This window comes from Pituophis catenifer, unplaced genomic scaffold (genome assembly GCF_029215685.1).
Source record: "Pituophis catenifer annectens isolate HBS135680 unplaced genomic scaffold, rPitCat1.0.hap2 SCAF_9, whole genome shotgun sequence".
Classification (NCBI taxonomy): Eukaryota; Metazoa; Chordata; class Lepidosauria; order Squamata; family Colubridae; genus Pituophis; species Pituophis catenifer.
This window is the reverse complement of record NW_027256889.1, coordinates 2221909-2238737: the sequence shown is the minus strand read 5'-3', so window position 1 is coordinate 2238737 and position 16829 is coordinate 2221909. Positions and strand designations below refer to the sequence as shown.

The 16829-nt window shown below is 49.0% G+C and overlaps 1 protein-coding gene across 1 annotated transcript; it reads right to left on the bottom strand.

Moving 5' to 3' along the window:
* Window positions 1–1591: 1591 nt before the first annotated feature.
* On the bottom strand, window positions 1592–13529 carry HNRNPL (heterogeneous nuclear ribonucleoprotein L). The gene is made up of 13 exons (XM_070950206.1): window positions 13306–13529; window positions 11017–11135; window positions 10659–10896; window positions 10332–10417; window positions 10102–10198; window positions 8984–9056; window positions 5776–5847; window positions 5405–5685; window positions 4050–4171; window positions 3752–3953; window positions 3179–3236; window positions 2929–3024; window positions 1592–1971 (listed from the first exon to the last, which is right to left on the bottom strand). Exons 1-13 carry the CDS (start codon window positions 13522–13524, stop codon window positions 1913–1915), a joined length of 1722 nt encoding a protein of 573 aa, XP_070806307.1. The 5' UTR covers window positions 13525–13529; the 3' UTR covers window positions 1592–1912.
* Between the last annotated feature and the right edge of the window lie 3300 nt (window positions 13530–16829).

Below are 16829 nucleotides of genomic sequence, written 5' to 3'. Positions count from 1 at the left end.
CCGCCTCTGTAGCCGGACAGCTATAAAGCGCCGCCCTCCCTCGCCCGCCCTCTTGTGGCCGAAATGGGAAAGCAGGGAATGACGTTTGGGCCGCCGCAGACTTGTCAAGCGTGGTTGACAAGGGAGGCTGCTGGGAGTTGTAGTCCCCTCTCGAAAAAAACAAGCAGAGAAGGGACCTCGCCTTCTATCCCATGAACCTCAAGCAAGGTTAAGGCGTGTGGTCTTCAACTCCCAGAATTCCCTAGCCCAGAATTATTTTATCTAAAAATGGCTTAAATCTAACCCAGGGGTGGGCCTTTTACAACCTGTGGACTTCAACTCCCAGAATTCCTGAGACAGCCAAGCTGTCTCAGGAATTCTGGGAGTTGAAGTCCACAGGTTGTAAAAGGGCCACAGTTGCCCACCCCTGATCTAAGCCAACACTGGAAGCTCCACGGAGGCAAAAGAGGAAGAACCCCTGGTCTTCCCTTTGGTAAAACCTCCCGTCATGCAAAAATGTTGACAAAAGTCAAGAGCACAATCACATCCCTTCCTGTTTGGAAGCATTTTTATCTTCTCCCCCTTGGCATGAGTACTGGCAGCTCTCAGCCATTCAGAAGTTGGCAATTTTCCAAAATGTTTTAAATGCTGGTGTTGCAGGAAGCCAATATAGGATTTTATTTTTTTATTTTTTTAATTAAGAGCCTTGGTACTACAGTGGTTTAAAGCACCCTGTTATTAACACAGCTGCCTGCAATTACTGCAGGTTCGAATCTCACCAGGCTCAAGGTTGACTCAGCCTTCCATCCTTTCTAAGGTAGGTGAAATGAGGACCCAGTTTGTGGGGGCAATAAGCTGACTTTGTATAAAATATACAAAAGTATGAAGGCTATTGCTTAACGCACTGTAAGCCGCCCTGAGTCTCCGGAGAAGGGCGGCATATAAATCAAATTAAAAAAAAAAAAAAAAAAATTAAAGGTAGCAAAGATGCTGGGCCTTAAATTCTGTAGAGATTCTCGGTCATCCGGATCACCGTTTGTCTCAAAGGTGCTTTTTTCAGGAGGCATCTGGACTTCCTTTTTTTTTTTTTCCTTTTGAAGACATTTCACTTCTCATCCAAGAAGCTTCTTCCGCTCTGACAGGATAGATCTGACCCTAACCCTATCCTGTCAGAGCGGAAGAAGCTTCTTGGATGAGAAGTGAAACGTCTTCAAAAAAGAAAAAACAAGTAAGTCCAGTGGCCTCCCGAAAAAAGCACCTTTGGGACTTAAATGTTCTTAGAAACCTAGGAAAGCTAAAACTAAGCATGAAGGCTGTTGAACACTGTATGGCATAGTGTGGCATAGATTTAGTAATATCTCCCTGCTCCATTCTTTAAATTATAAAACCTCCCAGCAGACAATAAAGCAAGGCAAAAGAATAAAAGGTTTGCATAAAACAAGTTAAATGGTACCTCCCTTTTTTAAATTTAGCCTGGCCTTCCATGGAAACAAGGTAGAGAGACACCCAGACCAACTTAATTCCCTTCACAAATAAAAATAAAAATAAAAAAAGACCTTCGACGTACCTGCCTGTCCTCTTGGACAAAAAAACTTCTCAAGGCGTTATCAGGTTCAGTTTGTACAACAATTTATTTTCCAAACAGCTTTATTAAATGTGCCAACTAGCACAGGCAGCACACATTGTATGAATGGGAGGGGGGGGAAACATATCACAGGTACCATCGTTTTAAAATTCGATGTCATCAGAATGCCACGGGGCTTCTCTTCCCAGCTGACCTAGCTGCAGGCAGCCTCTAATTAAGCTTTTTTGTTTTCATTGTTTTTTTTTTTTACAAAAAACGAAGGGACACCGGAGCAAACAAAAAACAAAAACAAAATCACACACAAGTAAGTTAACGGAGCAGCCTTCTCGGTCAGGAACCGAAGAGCAATTAGGAAGCGTGTTGGGCGGTGGAGAAGCAGAGTTTCAGGGTGTAGGGATATGGCCCATCTAGGAGAAAGACAGACAGGTTTAGGAGTCCCCTCAACTGTATTTACGTGAAAATAAAAACAACAGTCATCATCCACAGGAAAGAAACATTTCTCCAGCTTTCCCCAACATCTCCCACTGTGATCCATTTGGGGCTGAACAGTCAAGAAAACGTGTCTAAACAAATAAACCTCTCATATTCAGATTTAAACTAAAAACACTTGAGGTGTTACTTGTACTTAAGTGATTATAAGTAATGCTCAACTTATGAACACAATTGAGCCTCAAATTTCTGTGGTTACACAAAGACAAATTGAGTTTTGCTCCATTTTATAACCATTTTTGCCACAGTTGTTAAGTGAACCCCCTGCCGTCGTGAAATTAGTAACACGGCTATTATGTGAATCTGGGAGATGGAACTCCACAGGCCTTAAAAGTTACCAAGACCGGATACTTCTGTTCTAAACACTGAGGCTCAGTAGCTGCTTTTTCCTGACTGATCCCAAACCGATTAATTTGGCCAGGTCTCCAAAACGGTCAAATTCAGTTGGGTGTTTTTAAGAGCCTTGGTAGTACAGAGGTTTAAGGCACCCTGTTATTAAGCTGGTTATTAAGACCAGCTGTCTGCAATTACTGCAGGGTTCGAATCTCGCCAAGGCTCAAGGTTGACTCAGCCTTCCATCCTTTCTAAGGTAGATAAATTGAGGACCCAGTTTGTGGGGGCAATAAGCTGACTTTGTATAAAATATACAAAAGGATGAAGGCTATTGCTTAACGCATTGTAAGCCGCCCTGAGTCTCCGGAGAAGGGCGGCATATAAATCAAATTAAAAAAAACAAAACAAAAACCATCTACTAGCTTCCCTTCCCTGCCACTAAAATTAAACAGAGGAAGGGGAAAGAGGAGGGAGATTCCCAAATCCTAGTGTTATCAAGGCCTCCCCTTCTTCAGCATCTACAAAATGCGACAGGGGCTTACTTGGGTTTTTCATCTGATAATGGTTGAGGAAAGCCAGAGTCTCCAGCGCATCCCCTTTGGTTTCCCACTCCAGCAGTCCCGACGAGCTCCTTTCACCTGCGGGCATTTCAAGCAAGATACGGGTTAAGCTGGAGCAGGCCCACCTCCTTGGAACACGAACCGCTCTGTCGTCCTAGAGCAGCGTGGCCCCGGGTCCCTGCTTTCCAAACAGCAGCGTTCCCAAAAGCAATCTCTGCAGAGGGATACTCACTCTTCCCTGAAAACACCTTGACGGAAGCCGGTCTCTTCACCCCTAGCTCATCGCAAATCTGATGGGGGAACAATGCCACATGTATTAACACAGGAGCGTTAAGCCACTACCCTGATCACACCAGTGTATATTTTAGGATTTTCCTCTTCTGTCAAGTCCTATTCCCAGGGGCTCTTACAGAGATGCCACTGCCTTCCTATAGTTTTCAGCCATCGTGGAACTGCATTTTACATATATTTCTGTGCTGTGTTGAATACTGTGTTTCTCCTAAAACACGGCCCACCCAAAAAAAAGGCCCAGCACTGTTTTGTGCGCATGCCCTAGCCCCCCAAATTTGGCCCTATTTAAGTGCATGCATGGCCAGGCTTGCCGGAGTGGACGATGGCAGGCTTTTTCAGGTGGACGGCTACCGGTAGCTGGAGTGACCATTACAAGTAGGAAAGGGTGCACGAGGCCGCAAAAAAGCCCGGTGGCCAGGCCAGGCGCACGGGGGAAAAATTAAGACACTCCTCAGAAAGAAGGCCTAGCCATTTGGCCAAGCAGGCTGAGGCTGCCCCAGGTCACAATCCTTACCTCGTAGAAGTTATCTTCCGTCACTTCTAGAGGCGCGTTGAAGAAATGGAGCACGTTGCTGGGATGCTGGATTCGGTTCTTGGCGGCTTGTTCCGGGGTGGAGAAGCGATTGTTCCGGGAGCCGCTGAAATCTTTGTAGCTGCAGGAACCGTCCTCGAGACCGTAAGACTGACCAGGCATGATGGCCTGTTGCTTGGACACGCTGCGGACAAAGCGAGACAGGCTTGCTCAGTCCCGCCCTCCTGGCTTTGACCCAAGTTCCTCAAGAAGGCCTGGGAAAAATGCAGGTGGAACTCACCAGACGTTCAACTTCTGATCAAACATGAAGTTATTGTTGAGGTGGGTGATGGCTCGGTCCACCGCGTAGCCGTCTGCCATCTCCACCATGGCTGCTCCAGGCTTGCTTTTCATGAACTTCACCTTTAAATAAATAAATAAAAAAAAAAGGATTTCTTGATTCAACTGCAAGAAGGCAAAGGTAGACTGTCAGGCCTGGAAGGCATCTTTTTCGTTGGGCCTTCAGGCCGGCCACATTTACTACTGTGGGGAACAGGGAGGGGGGAATTGTATGGAGCAGGGGTAATATATAGTCTTAACAACATTCCTTTCTCAGAAAGTCAAGGTCATCTCACCCTGCACCTGGAACTGGCTGGAACTGGGAGGCATTTCCAGTTGGGACAGTGTTTGGAGTGGACCATGTGATGGACATGTGGATGCTGGGCAGGGATCTGGACTTTCTTTTGGGTGGGGAAAACTTGGAAGCTTTCAGATTTGGGTTTTCCCAGATGTGCCAATATGACATCTCTAATAAGATGGAACTTTGAGGTAGCCTCGGAATCTTCTTTCCATTGGGGGTGTTACTTGGAACCCTGACATAAGACGCCCTCCCACCCACCCAGCACGGGTACAAACTTTGTCTCCATTTTAATAGGGATTGTTTCAGAAACAGTAGATCAAAGCAACCACCAGCCTCTGCATTCAAAACGACTTGCTTGGGTACACCCTGCGAATCACACAGGCAACCCTCAACTTATGAACCATTCATTGGTTTGAAGTTACAGCAGCAAGGCAAGAAGTGACTTAGGATCGTTTTTCATCTGACCTTTGCAGCATCCGTGCGGTCGTGTGATCAAAATTTGGCCGCTTGGCAACTGACCACACCTCAACCAACGCAAGAGCAAAGCCTTTCCAATGTAGCACCAGCTGCCCTTTGAACGCAAACCTGTTTCCGAAGAAGTGAAGGCTCCAGGCTCTCGGGAGCCCGAGGGCTTCAACTTCTCCCACAGTGGGATTTGGGATTTCCAGAGGCTGAAGGGTGCTCAGCCTTTCCAGGAATTCTACCCAGGGAGCCTCTTGTGATCAGGGGGAAGGAAGTCTCTCCACCTCCAATTTCACCAGGTCCAAATCTTACACCTGGTTTGGGGAACTGGCCAATCCAAAGACAAAGCGAGCAGGTTATGTAGGCATCCAGAGATGGTACTTGGGCTTTCTGAGCAAAAGGGAGCATCACAACAGCATCTTGCCCAAAGATCTCCAAAGCAAGCAAAAACTTTGTGTGTGTGTGTGATATGTATGGAGGCCAAACTCAGCACCAACTAGGCCGTTCCAGAAGCTCTGCCAACATCAGGCCTGCCCTCTCCCTCAGCCGCTCACCTTCTCCACGTTTCCATAGAGGCAGAAGACGTTGAAAACACGGTCGCAGTTCATCTTAGACTGGTCCAGGCCGTAGACCATCAAAACGGGGCTGTCGGCATGGGGGCCGTACTCCGGAGGGGGTGGCGGAGGCGGGGGGTGCCCGTACTGAGGCCCGTAGCGGCTGGGTCCTCTATGGCGGCCCCCCACAGGCGGCCCCATCCGCCTCCCTTCATAATGAGGAGGAGGAGGGCCATAGCCTTCGTCGTGGTAGTGGCCGTGGTAGCCCCCGTGAGGTCCTCCTGGAGGAGGAAGCAAAAGTCAGCCAATGCCAAGGCAAAACTGGATGAGGGCCAGAGACGACACTGCCCCACCCACCAACCGGGCCTCACCGTATTCCGCAGGATGATCCCCAAGGAGAGGAGGCTGCCTCTGGCGCTTGTTCGGATTCCCGCCTGGCTCCCCTGTCAAAAGCAGACCAATGTTAGAAACTTCTGGAAACAGCTCAGTCGCCTTGATTTCTAAGGCTGACCTGTGTTGGGACACTTTGGTTAGGCTCTGAAGCCGGCCTAAAGCATTCTCCATATTAAAACTCCAGATTCCTCTGAATATGTCTCTTTTCTTTCCACCATGGGAGACGGGGGGGGGGGAATTTTAAAAACAACACTTCCTTTTCAGAGGCACACCGTACAACTCCCTCTCCTCCCAGTCCACCCAGTTAGGCGACTGCCCGAAGAGGCCATTTGGGACAGATCCTGATACTACCTCGAACTGATGCGTCTTCCGGACCTTTATTTAAGCAGCAAACCTGATGAACTAGAACTCTCTTGGGCACCAAGCGTTGTTCTCAACCATCTATCTGGCCTAACAAAGGTTCTCCATCTTATCTTAAAGCCTGCCACCCTTTCCTCCCGAAAATGTAACCCTGGGGCTTTTAAAAATATATAACAGGATCGACAGAAGTTAATTTCACCATACCAATTCGAACATTAGAGCAGCAGGAAAAAAAAAAGAAAAAAAAAAGAGGAAACGGAAGTCCTGGCCAGCCCACTCCCCACCTCTAGCAGAGCTAAAAGGATTAAAACAAGACCAAGAAGAAGATGGCAAAGCAAAGCAAAAATTGTCCAGTTTAAACACAAATCGATATACAAAGACAGAAGAATTTAAAGCAAGTCATACAATTCTCGTTCTTTTTTTAAAAAAACAAAAAAGTAAAAAAGAGTTTCGCAGTTTATTTCAATAGGCATTTACAAAGATTGAAAAAGGCTACTTACAGCAGGAGTTTACAGTACAATGTCCCTTGTCACAAATATATTCTGCATTTCTCTTACCATTGGACGCTTCAACAGTGTAAGCACAGTTCTGAAAGATGGCGTCCCATCAAACATACACTGCGACCCTGCGTTACATGGTTCCAGAGTCAAAGTCACGTCAAAAGGCACCAAACTGACACAATCAAATTTTTTTAAAAAAAAATTAAATGAAAAAGGGCTCACAGATTTTTGTTTGTTTTTGTTTTTGTCTTCAGATGGTATCAAGGAAAAAAAAGGACATGACAAAAGGTGTGAATGAGTGTCCCTTCCGTGTTGCGTCTCCTGATGTTTTTTTTTTTGTCATGTGCTGTTAACAGGTTTTTTTTGGTGCTTCTGGCTGTGTAGGTCTCCCGTGTGCGTGTCTCTCTCCTCTGTTAATGGAGTGTGCCTTGGATCTCAAGTGCCCCTGAAGCGGAAAAGACCCCCCCAGTCTCTAGGGAACTGGGAGGCTGTCGGGGACTTGGGTGTTTTTGTCTGGGGTTTGTCTGTCTCCGCTTGGCGCTGATAAAAATGTCGGCAGCCGAGGACTGCAAGAAAAGAGTAATAAAAGGCCCTCCCAAACCAAACCAAGTTGATATGGAGAGCATCTTATGTCTTGAAGGGTCTCGGGGATCTACTCCGTTCTCCGTAAGACCGTTGGCGCACTTTGTCTGAGACCCCTCTGGTGTTTTTCCTAGTTTCTGTGTTACCTTCTTGGGTTCAAGGTTTTTTTTTTTTTTTGGCTTTTGTCTGTTTTTGTTTTGTAAGCATGTCGTGGCCTGGTGAGTCTCTCTCTGTCTCTGTCTCTCTCTCTCTCTTTTTCTCTGTCTCCCTCTGTGCTTGTAGATGTCTCTCGGATCACGGTGTGGTGTTCTTGATGTGAGGACATGAACTCAATCTGTTGCCTTTCGGGTAACACTTAAGATGCTGCATGTTTTCTCCAGGAAGAGCTAATGCAAGGTTGAGATTTTGTTTTTTTTTTTCCTACACTGTGTAGTGTTGTTAAAGAGAGTGTCTAGCAGAAGGCAGATCCCAGGCAATTCAGAACTTCCACGGCAGCTGCGCGCGGGTCCCCCAGGGTCATGTGGGAAATCGATTCAGAGCTGGGGAAAGGCCAGATATATCGCCCCTTCCTCGGTGCCCAGCCTGAGGGAGAGGGCAGAGAGCCGGGAGGCAGCTTCTGAACTGCCCAGCCCTGCCAACTTAAGCCACTGCCAATCTGCACAGCGCCTAAGTATGTACCTTGGAGGAGAAAGTGAGTCATGTTCATGTCAAGTCATGTAATGCCATTGCTTGCTTCGCCGTGAGGGTGGGGTCAAAAGTGACCTCTGCCGGAGCCTCACCCACCTGCCCGCAATCCAACAGCCTCCCCAGGCAGGTTTGCTCCATGGAGCCAACCAACCCAACTGCCAAGCCTGAAGGCAACACCTCCTGTAAAAGCCTAGCCGTGCCCGTGCTTGGAGGGACAATGCTGCTGCCCACCTCACAGAGGGAACGTGCTTTTCTTTCTGCACGCGTGCAGTAAGAAGGCAGGCCAAGGCAAGGCTTCCAACTCGCTTTAGACTGAGCTGACACAGATGGCGACACCCCCCCCCTCACCCTCCTCACTGTCCCCCTCAAGGAAATGGCACTGGAGACCCCTTTAGCCAAGACTTTTGCCACCCTCCCAAGTCCCAGAGTCTGCACGCAGAAAACGTTTCCCTTCAACATGAGAGAAGTGCTTTCCCCTCTGCCCACCACCCTCCAGCCATGGAATGGCAGAAATGCAATATGCCCCCAGACCCACAAAGGAGGTGGCTTGATTAGCACCAGGGCCAAAGGTCTGTATAAGGCCTGAGGCTGATGGGAATAGCCATCTCTGGACCTTCCAGGAGTTAAAGCTCCCTAGCATCCATTCTGGGATGCCCCAGAACATAAAAGAAAATCTGAGCACAGCTTGCTTTTCGACTCCCCCCTCCGCTACTATATCCCCAACCTTCCTAGTAGCTGCAATCCACACACAGAGCCTAGAGACGCAAGGGTGGGGGGGAGGATACTTGACCAGATGCAATCAGGGAGACAGAGCTGCCCTGATTCCCTTGCAGCTATTCTCGACCCACCCACCCCACTGCGCCTCCAGTCTTAGAAGGCTCGGGAAGCCTCCTGCCCTGAAGCCAGGACGCTGCCCTCCAAGCTTCCCCCAAACCGGGCCCCATGTTGGACAGCAGGCAAATGGCATTACATCACACAATTCAGCTGGAGGAAGTGTGCTCTTCTTCAACAGGAAAAAGGGTCTGTGTGTAGCTTGAGAGCAGGCTATCAAGGTTACCTTGCCCGCTGAGGTTGGGGTTGGTGTAGTCCCAGGTATCCTGGTCATTCTTGAAGACGTTCAGGCGAGTGGGCTAAAACGAAGCACAGATGGGTCAAAAAACAATACAGGGAGATCGAGAGAGGGAGCAGCAAAGCCACACTGTGCGATCATACGGGCTGCGGACAGGTCACAAAACAGGGACCTAACTGGCTTATAACCATAGGTATCTAACTATCTGTTCCAGCTTAACCCATAGTATATGACAGTTAGCACAACTGTTAGTAAAGCCTATGTAATTTTAGCAACAGGCCGAGTCTTAACCCTCTTCCTATTAAGGATGCTGGACTTACAATTTTTTCCTAGTTTGGGGGGTGGGGGAAGAGGGGACCACCCTGAAGTTTAACATCCAATAGCCAGTGGGAGCATGTTAAGAGTTCTTTGTTCTGGCAGCCACTGCAACAGTGTTGCTGTAACTCACAGGTAGTCCTCGACTTATGACTGGTTGCTTAGGGACCAAAGTTCCGACCTGGTTCCAAAGTTCTAACAGCCACCAAAATGGTTCCATGTGCCATTTTGGACAACAGGCTGGCATTTACAGTTGTTTGTAGCATCCCACGACTACAATGTACATTTTTACTGGAAACCAGAAGTCCTGGAGTTTGCTTAATGACTGCTGCTCAAAAGATTGTAAAATCAGGTTGGTCACATAATGACCCAAGTGTAAAGACTTACAACCGTTAACTGGCTGGGCTCAATTATCCCCGTTAAGTGAGGACTAGCTATATTTTATAGATTACCTGCCCTACTGGTAGGAATTCCTACCATTCTGTAACAGAGCAGAAACGCTAGATTGGTTTCCCCAGTTTTTCAACCCAAGGTTATCTTATGCAAAGAAGTAACGTCAAAGAAGCTACAATTCTGCCATTTCACAAGGTTTTTTGGTATCAGCACAACCATTGGGAACCTTCAGGACAAGGGTACAGAGCTAATTAGGGGGGGAATCTGGGTGAAGCAATTTCACTGGGCCCGTTTGCCAATCCCTTCAGAAAAGAAGCGTTTGCGGATTTGGGGTGGGAGGCCGCAGACCCTCCTGTGCAACACAGGGGCCCCTCCTCTCTTCTGCAACCCCCACTCACCTTGGCGTATTCAATCTTCAGCGTGCAGCAGCCAGAGTAAATGTCGGCCCCGTTCAAAGAAGCTTTGGCTCTCTGAGCACTTTGCACAGAGTCAAATGTTTGCAGAATTAAGGAGATCTTAACTGGGTGTTTCCTAGTCAACTCTCTTCAAGCTACTAACCTCCTACAGCCCCTGCTGAAGCAGACAGTTCTGCTTCGCTCTTCTCAGCTATCAAAAGAAAAAAGGATATTCCACCATAGCTTGGACCCCATTTTTTCTAAAGATAACAATGCGCTGCACTGGACCACACGGGTTGCAGATGGTATACAGGACATCCTATAAGACAAAGACCGTAAAAGTCAACATGATCTCACAAGGACAGCCCTGCCCGTCACAGATCTCAATGCCCAGTTTATTGAGACAAGGAGACAGACCCACAAACCATTCAGACGGTATCTTAACCCTCAGTCTGCTCTTCCTGCCTGGATCTAAAGTAAACTTGGAGGCCCAACGAAAGCCAGGACCGCCACACCCTAGATTTGGGTTCCCCCCACAATGAAGCAGCCTCGTAACGCACCGTCGTAATGGAGTAGATGGGGTTCAGAATGGTGAAGAGCAAAACGTTGTTTACTCCTCGCGAATCATCTGAGTCCCCGGGCCGTGAAATCTTCTGGCTGGTAGAATAGTTGACGAAGGCCGGATGCCCAGCAATGTAGATCTGGTTGTCCGCTGCATAATTCACAGCATTGCATGCTCCGAGTATGTCCTCAAACTCTACTAGAGCCTGCCTCTTTTTGGGCATCACCACCACATAGCTTGGGGGGGGGGAGGGTTGGGGAGGCGAGAGAGAAAAAAGAACTAAGTCACTGAACCTCCACGACCTGTCATGATATCCCCCCCACCCCCAATGGATGTTCTGGCTGCCCCTTCCTCACCTGATAGGGCCAAATTCTTGCAAGGCCTCCACCAGATCAGCTTCCACCACACCATCAATCAGACCCCTGATATGGACCACAGGAGAAGCAGCCGGCTTGTGCGGATCATCATAGTTCTCCTGCGAGAGAAGAGGAGGTCATTTGACGCTTCCCTGGTAAAATTTTAGTGCAAAATAACAAGAGGAGACTCTTTCACAAAAACGTGTTTCTGGGAGACTGCAAACTGGAACAGCTGAAGCAACGCTAAGCAGCCCAAACGGATTCTGTTGGGCAGAGGATAACTTAGCAGGATGCAGTTCAAATGGAATTCCCCGTCATCAGAGGTAAAGTTACTGCCTTATTTTTTTAGTGGGAAAATTAACCAGGAAAAGACCATCCTTGGCTATTGTGGCCTATTTTATATGTTGATGGGAAGCAACAGAAGCAGCTGTTGCCTGGATCCAGCACAGCTCTTCTGCTCCCAGCTTATGCTAAAAGAGCACCAGTTACATTTCTTTGGCCAATTCATGCTCAAAATCCCCTCCTAAATCTATGCAAATGCTTCTTGTTCAAGAAAGAAATATATCCCACATATCCTTTGACCGTTCCAGTAAATTTGAACCCACAATCTAGATGTTCTGGGACCAACAGTTAAATCCAGTAAAGTATTAAATTTATACATGGCCCATCTCAATATGCAAAGCGACTCTTGCTTTACAGTTAAACCAGGAAACCGCTACCAAAAACCCTGCAAGATGCACACACCCAAACTGAAAAAAAAAGGCAGTTAACCAATGACTTTCTCCACAAAAGGAAAAAGCCCTCGGACACCCAACCCAACCCGATTAAATGACTCTCCCTGCAGATGGAATTGGACGCTGCAGAATGAGCTGCCTTGATCCTGATCACCACATCCCTTCCACTGGCTCTTAATTGGGGCACCAGAACTAGAGTGCAATAAATCACAATTAAGCATGCAAACAAGCCACTCCTCCCAACTCTAACCACCTTTGTGCACAAGGTAAATACACCCGCCTTGTCATGCACATTTGCAGCAGGTAAAAGCTTGCCTGGGGTCTGAGCCTCAGAGGCGTCTTTGTGGATCCATAAGGCTCTGCTAGTCAAGGCCAACCCTTCCTTACGGGCCTTCCCGTCCTGACTCGAACCTGGGGTGAACCCAAGTCTTTCAAAGGGCCACTGAATGCAGTCATGTTAAGGCAGGGATGGGCACCTATGGCCCCTTTACAATCTGGGGACTTCAACTCCCAGAATTCCTGGCTCAGAATCCCTTCCTGGAATTCTGGGAGCTGAAGTCCCCAAGGTCATAAAGGGGCTATAGGTGCCCATCCATGTTAAAGCATCACAGGAAGGAAGGCGAAGCAGGCAGCTGTCCTTCCTCACAGCAGCCCCAACAGACTGCTCCTGTCTGCAGGAAGTCCTCGACTTACAACAGTTCATTTAGTGACAGCACTAAAAAACCTGACTCAGGACCCTTTTTTCCACACTAAACGACCATTGCAGCAGTCTTTTTTTTTGGGGGGGGGGGGGGGTGTTCACTTGGTACAAAATCCGGACCCTTGGCAAGTGGTTCCTCTTTATGACGGTCGCAGTGCCCCAAGGTCACGCGATTCCCCCTTTTGCGACCTTCCGACGGGCAAAGCCAATGGGGGAGCCTGATTCTCTTAACCACAGAGCTACTCAACCGCAGGGATCCCCCTTAACAACCGTGGCAAGGAAGGAAGGTCTTAAAACGGGACAAAGCTGACTGGAACCAACGTTTCCACTCAGCAACAGAACCCTTGGGCTCCCTGGCGGTCGTAACTTGAGGACCACCTTATACTTACCCGGTAGGGCGACCCCCGCCCTGGGGCCCCTCCCACTTTTCCCCCTTCAAGCTCCATAAGCGCTGAAGAGCTGCTGGGGGGGGAGAGAGAGGAAGGGACGTCCCCTCTTTGGCCCCTCCCCTCCCACCAGGCGGCCGCAGGTTCAAAGAGGGGGGGAGAAAAAGAGGCGTGAGTCCAACGGTAGACTGCGCCTACCCGTGGAGGCTCCACGCCGGGCCTTCGGCTCCCACGCGCTAAGACTACAACTCCCATCTTTCCACCAAGCCACTACGCAGCCCGCGGAACAGCAAACGCCCCCCCCATGAGGGACGATGGGAGTTGTAGTCCAGCGACAGACACGCTTTAAAAGGCCTTTCGGCCCCGCGGGACGTCTCGGCCTGGAAACGCCGCCCTTCTCCCCTGCCCCGGCTGCTTTTCTTCTCTCTCTCTTTTTTTTTTCTCCTCAGCCCAGCGGCCGTTCTCTCACCCCGCCTCCGCCGGCCGCTCCCCCCGGCCCGTGATCCGCGTTCTCCGTTTTCTGGCGCTTCGGGGCGCGCCCGCCTTCAGGGCCGCCCCCGTAATAACGGCCGGATCCTCCGCCGCCGCCACCACCGCCGCCGGCCATCTTCACCATGTCCCCTCCGCGTCCCGAGCCGCCGCCGCCGCCTTCGCCGCTCTGCGAACCTCGCCACCTCCGCCGCGACATGGCGCCCACACTACACCAGCCCACCCTCGCTCCCACCTCAGACACGCCTCTATTGGGCTGGCCCGCCGTCGCTCAAGACCTTCCGGGCTCTCATTGGGTCGAGGTGGTGTCTTACCTACCCTTGTCCCGCCCTCCGCCGCCATAGGGTCGACTGTCTCCCGCCTGCCGATGTGATTCGCTCTCGCATCCGTTTATCAAAGGTCTTGGCCTTTTCCGTTGGCCAGCAGGAACATCCGTCCCTTCTTCCTTCAAAGTGATTGGATCAAGGCGACGTCTCTCCTCGCGGCATCCCGCCCCACCACATTGCTCCTCATGAACTTCCCTCCTTCTTCTTCATTAAAACCGTCGGGACCCCTGAAAAGCGACGGTTTGACCCTGAAATCCCATTGGCTCAAGGAAGGGTCAATCTCAGCCGTTCGAAACCGGATTGCCCCAAATCTGAAACGGACACCCTGATTGGGTCCCATAAAGGAGACGCGTTCGCTCCAAGATGTTAAACGATATTGGCCGATTTTTATGCCCGTCACTCTTCTTTCTGGAAACCCATTGGACCGGCAACGCTCGAGCTTTATTTTAATTGGTAGACGTGACTTCGGTCCCAACCCTGCCCCTCTTCATCATATGAACCAATAAGAATCTCAGTTCCAGAATAGAAAAGGGGAGGGGGCAGATTCTCCCAACGGTCGTCTTGAACGTTCAACCAAGAGAAGCCCCGCCCTCCGTCCCTCCCTCCTTTAACGTCGAGATGGTGGAGAAGCAAAGGCTCATGGGAAAGGCCTGGTGCTGAGCCAACCCTGCCCGGGGATTGGTTCAAAGGACCTCTGGGCCGCAAAGGATCATGGGAGCATGTCTTGAACTTTGGCCAAGGAGTTGCATGCAAGGCAATGCTGGCTAAAAGATGGCTTATGGAGTTTATGCAACGCACTAACCCTAATCAAGCCACGTGAACTGGGTCAATGCGACACTAGAACCATACTGTTAACCCCATGCTGGCCCAGGTGTTGTGTGAACCCAGCCTGCCTCTCTTATTGCTCGGGAGCGTCTCCCACGGATCCCAGCCAAGCAGGAGGGGAGGTCCCAGGGCCTGTTTCCGCTCCCCGATAGCTTCCCCTGGCTTATCTAAAGCAGGGGTCTCCAGCCTTGGCCACCTTAAGACTTGTGGACTTCAACTCCCAGAATTCCTCAGCTGAGGAATTCTGGGAGTTGAAGTCCACAAGTCTTAAAGTGGCCAAGGTTGGAGACCCCTGCCTTAGAAACGGTCCCAACTCGTGATAAGTGATTAGGTTTCGGCCTAATATATAATTTAGACCAGAGGTCTTCAAACGTGCAGCTTTAAGACTTGTGGACTTCAACTCCCAGAATTCCTCAGCCAGCTTTGCTTTGCTTTGCTGAGGAATTCTGGGAGTTAAAGTCCACAAGTCTTAAGGTTGCCAAGGTTGGAGACCCCTGCTCTAGAGAGATTCTCAGTCCTCCAGATCAGTTGTCAATCATCCACCATGGAAGCTCATGACTTGGGACCTGGATTCCCAGGAAGACCTCCCTTAAGACTGCTCTGTTGAGCAACCATTCCAAGTTATAACGGTGCCGAAGAAGTAACTTTTACGACCGGTCCTCACACTTACAACCTTTGCAGCATCCAGAACGTCTGGCCTGGTGTTGCGACATTACCTTTCCCAAGTGGCCACTTTGCAGCAAGGAAAGTCCACCATCTAGACTGTTTTGACCATCTTGCAGAACTTAGCAAGTTATTATTATTTTTTTAATTAACTTTGGGCCGAGTCATTTGGAGCCGAGTGGCAAAAAAACGTAATACGCAACCAAACTTCTATGGACTTTTGCCTGCTGCCCCTTCCAATGCTTTTGTTTTAGGATATGGGTCTCCAACCTTGTCAACTTTAAGACTTGTGGACTTCAACTCCCAGAATTCCTCAGCCAGCAAACAAGCTGGCTGGCTGAGGAATTCTGGGAGTTGAAGTCCACAAGTCTTAGAAGTTGACAAGGTTGGAGACCCCTGCTCTAGAGAGATTCTCAGTCCTCCAGGTCACAGTTGTCCCAAAGGTGCTTTTCTTCCAAGAGGCAACTGGACTTTCTTGGTTTATCTTTGAAGACGTTTCGCTTCTCATCCAAGAAGCTTCTTCCACTCTGACTGAAGAATTCCATTCCCCACCATTCAGACAGAGTGGAAGAAGCTTCTTGGATGAGAAGCGAAACGTCTTCAAAAGGCAAAAAAACAAGGAAGTCCAGTTGCCTCCTGAAAAAGCAGCTTTGGGATCCCCATGACCTGGATGACTGAGAATCTCTACAAACTTTGAAACACGGGGAAGGCCATTAAAGAGAACCTTGCTCCTTACTGGGGCAGGAAAGGAAAAAGAGGACAAAGTTATCATTTGCACCCACAGCTGTCAGCAACATTCCTGTGTCTCAGATCAGAATTTATGGTCGCTCAGCAATTAATAATCCTGAGATGCTTGCACAGACAACCGTTTGCTCAGCAGAAAAAGGCAAGCTAGCCTGCTCTTCAGCTGAGCTTATGACTTTGATCCCTCCCTTCTTCCTTCCCGGGAAGAGAAAAAAAAAATTGCTTACCTCTTTTTAAATTCTAAATCTAAAGCATTACCCAGTTTGGAATCAAAGCTGGATGGGAAAAACACTTAGTGATCTAAAACTGAAGTCCAAATTCTGCCGTCGGCTTTTCTCAATGATCTGGGGAGATTGTATTTTGCACAGTTGGTTTTCGAGAAGCAACGGTTGGAAGGGGTGTAGAGTTTAGGCAAGGCAGGGATTTGGGCCTGAAATGCAGAAACCGTAAAACTGGAGTAGGAATTAAGTAAATCGGCCCAAGCGCTGAATTGTAAGCCAGGCAGAGCATTTTGGCTGAGCTGGGTAGCCATAGAAATGGAACAAATAAATAAAGCATTATAGCTAAGTGGCTATTTTGTCAAGCTCTTCGTATGCATTGTGTCAGGAGTTGGTCAGCTCAACTGCGATCCTTTTTGTAGATGGGAAAATGAACAAAAGTCACACTGGTACTGATTTGCCTGTAGAGAATTGCCTGAAGCTCAGCGTTGAAATGAGGGGTCCTTGGTACTCTCTGAGCTTGATGATAAGTCACCAGTACTAAGGTGGAGTGGAATTTGCTCTGTTTATAAAGCTCACTCCCTTCTACCGCTGATGACGTTCCCTAGTTGGGTCATGAAAGGTCTGCCAGAAAACCACCAAGCTCAGAGAGCACCAAAGGCCTTACATCGATATGTCCAAGTCTACCAAGAAGGTGGACAATGCATGGTGTTCTTAACCAGATCCGT

Coding starts and splice junctions, on each gene's coding strand:
- HNRNPL (XM_070950206.1), bottom strand. CDS start 13,524: ATGTCGCGGCGGAGGTGGCGAGGTTCGCAGAGCGGCGAAGGCGGCGGC. Junction 11,136..13,305: donor GAGCGGCCGGCGGAGGCGGG/GTGAGAGAACGG, acceptor CTTCTCTCGCAG/GAGAACTATGATGATCCGCA. Junction 5,848..8,983: donor CCCCAACCTCAGCGGGCAAG/GTAACCTTGATA, acceptor TGCTTTTGACAG/GGGAGCCAGGCGGGAATCCG.